Raw genomic sequence first — 2808 nt, 5'->3', positions numbered from 1 at the left:
TTTGACACGCTGATTTGTGTGACAGACAAATCAGTTGAATCAAAACTTGTGCCATTTGGTTCATTTTAACAGGAGGGAAAAAAGAATCGACTCTCTAAAATGATTCACAAATCTCATCCATTCTGTCTCTTTTCTGTTTCTGCTTATGTTTGATTGCTTATCTGTGTACGTGTGTGTGTGTGTGTGTGAGAGAGAGAGAGAGAGAGAGAGAGAGAGAGAGAGAGAGAGCGTCTATAACCCATCTCGTTTCTCCTCCACATGATCCATGAGAGTAGGAGTGCGTTACGCAGTGTGTGATAGTGATGCTAATGAACGCTCTAGAAGCTTAAGCACATAGCAGGGGGGTAATAGCAGCATCCCACGGGCTTCTGGCTCGCTGTGGAGTTTTTATGACCCGGAGAGGAACACACAATACATGAGCCACTTTTTAGTGTCTCTTTAACTACCTCCTCTCGTCTCCTCCCTCTTCCACTCTCGGCAGGATGATTTCGTGCTTCGCGCCGCCCTCAAATGTCTTTCTTCGACACTGAATTGCAGCTAGTTTACCATTAATGTGGACGCCGTTGACGTTGACACACTCATTCTGACTCTTATACTCATTTCTGGCGATGTGAGGAGTTCGGAAGAGCAAAGAGAGTGAGTGGAGGGATCATAAACAAGACATAAAAAAACCAGCCACGATGTCGGCAAAGAGCTTTGGGATAAAGTGCAATAATCATGTAATAAACTGTGTATTACCGCAGTAAACGTGCATATCCAGGCTTCAGACATGGTAACGTGAGGGATTTTTTTAAATCGATTCCCCTTTCTTGCTTATCAGTGATTAATTAAAATGAATATACAACAAAAACGTTATTAGTATTCCAGATATATACAGATAAAATTTGTATTGAAATGACAAATGTGTATGAATAGATGAAAGAATGGAGTGTGTGATAGTGGAAGTACTTTGAATTGTGTGTGTGTGAGAGAGAGAGAGATTGTCTTGCTCTACTACTATATAGCGATATAAAATATATATATCATATAAAAGAATTAAATAAATAGGAAAGAACTGTATTGGTAAGATATGAGAAGTCTGATGGTCGACAAAACGAGATGCAAACTAATCAATGCCTTTCTGAACCAAAATTTAGTCGAATTTTACCCTTCGAGTGTCTTTGATCCTCTGCTTTATCTGGTTCTGTTCAAACAAAGTGTATCAGTTCACGTGAACACACGAAGTGATGAACATGGACCATAAAAAGTCCTGAGATGCTCATTACAGAGTGTGAGTACGTGGGCATAAGGACTTTCCACTCATGTGTGAAGACTGTCGGCTGGAGTTAATGTGTATGCATGTGTGTGTTTGGGGGGTGTATTTGCTAAGGAGGGGGTGTGTGCGAGTGTGGGTGAAAGTGTGTCCCCTCTGTTATTGGCTCCAGGTCTCCAGTCACATTATGCATCTCATTGTGTCTTTGTGGTTGAGAGGCCTATAAAAAGGCCGGCTGGAGGGATCTGGTCAAACCAGAGAGCCTTCAGTGACACACACTCACAGAGTCAGACGAGAAGACGATGTGTGTGTGAGTTCCAATTCTGCTATCCCAAAGTGTTCTCATATTCAGGTTTACCAAGTTGAGTGCCATTCAGAGACTTTTGACTGCACAACGCTGATCTTTGCTTTGCTTTTGAAAGACGTTTTGGGAAGACGTTTTGACCACCAGGATATACACATCGATTTTGTTCTCATCTGCTGAGATGGATTCTGATACCGGCTCCACCTGCAGTCGCTCCTCGTCCCCAGACCTTGCCGTCGACTCCAGTTTCTTCTCCAGCAAGGTGTTCCAGCAGGCTGGGAAAGCCTCCAACGGATCTCCGGCTTCTGGAGGAAAAAACCGGAACCGTCCAGAGCTCTCGAAAGAAGACCTTCAGGAGCTGCGTCTCAAGGTGAACAGCCGTGAGCGGAAACGCATGCACGACCTCAACCAAGCCATGGACGGCCTCCGTGAAGTCATGCCGTATGCCCAAGGGCCCTCGGTGCGCAAGCTGTCTAAGATCTCCACCCTCTTGCTGGCGCGCAACTACATCCTCATGCTGTCCAGTTCCTTGGAGGAGATGAAGAAACTCGTTGGCGAGGTTTATGGCTCCAGCGTGGCCCAAAACCATGCCCCAAGGCCTGTGTTAGCTCCATCCCAGCTTCCCTTGCACCCACTGGCCCAGTCCTTGCACTCTTTGGCAGGCGGAGCTGCGGCTGTGAGCGCCACCTCCCTTCAGCACACCAGCACGCACACAGCTACAGCTCAAGGTCCCCATTCTCCATCATCAGCGGGATATCTGAGCTTCCACGCGCCACCGATTCCAAGCTTACTGAAGGACCCACTGCATTTGGCCAGCTCGTACAGGCACTTTCCTGGCATGCCGTGTCCGTGCTCCCTGTGCCAGCCTTTACCAGCATCCACAGCCAGCCTGCACGGCCTCTCCATGAGCAAGTGAACCAGAAAACATCCAGAACGCAAAATCGTACCATGGACTCAAAGCTTGAAGCAAATATCTTCCAAATGTTTCTAGTGTACTGTATGTGATGTTCTGCTCATCAAGAAAAAAAGCGTTTTTCGTTGTTACAGGATCATCGAGAAGCCAAACAAGCCAAATGTGAATAGTATGTGAAGTTTTGTACAGTTGAGTTTTGTACATCATTTTGTAAATTAAAAGTTTATTATTATTAAAACACCATTTCCTTTTCTTTCTTTGAACACATGTCCACATAATCAGAAAGCTAGGATTCTTCTTGATTGCACTTCCTGCTCCCATTCCCCATGGAATCAGCGT

General features: G+C 45.5%; 1 protein-coding gene across 1 annotated transcript; it reads left to right on the top strand.

The window, feature by feature from the left end:
- The first annotated feature begins 1737 nt into the window (after positions 1–1737).
- Positions 1738–2472, top strand: olig4 (oligodendrocyte transcription factor 4). The gene has a single exon (XM_060924586.1). It carries the CDS (start codon positions 1738–1740, stop codon positions 2470–2472), a length of 735 nt encoding a protein of 244 aa, XP_060780569.1.
- Positions 2473–2808: the final 336 nt, after the last annotated feature.

Source organism: Neoarius graeffei, chromosome 7 (genome assembly GCF_027579695.1).
Source record: "Neoarius graeffei isolate fNeoGra1 chromosome 7, fNeoGra1.pri, whole genome shotgun sequence".
NCBI classification, from domain to species: domain Eukaryota; kingdom Metazoa; phylum Chordata; class Actinopteri; order Siluriformes; family Ariidae; genus Neoarius; species Neoarius graeffei.
This window is presented reverse-complemented; position numbering and strand designations above follow the sequence as displayed.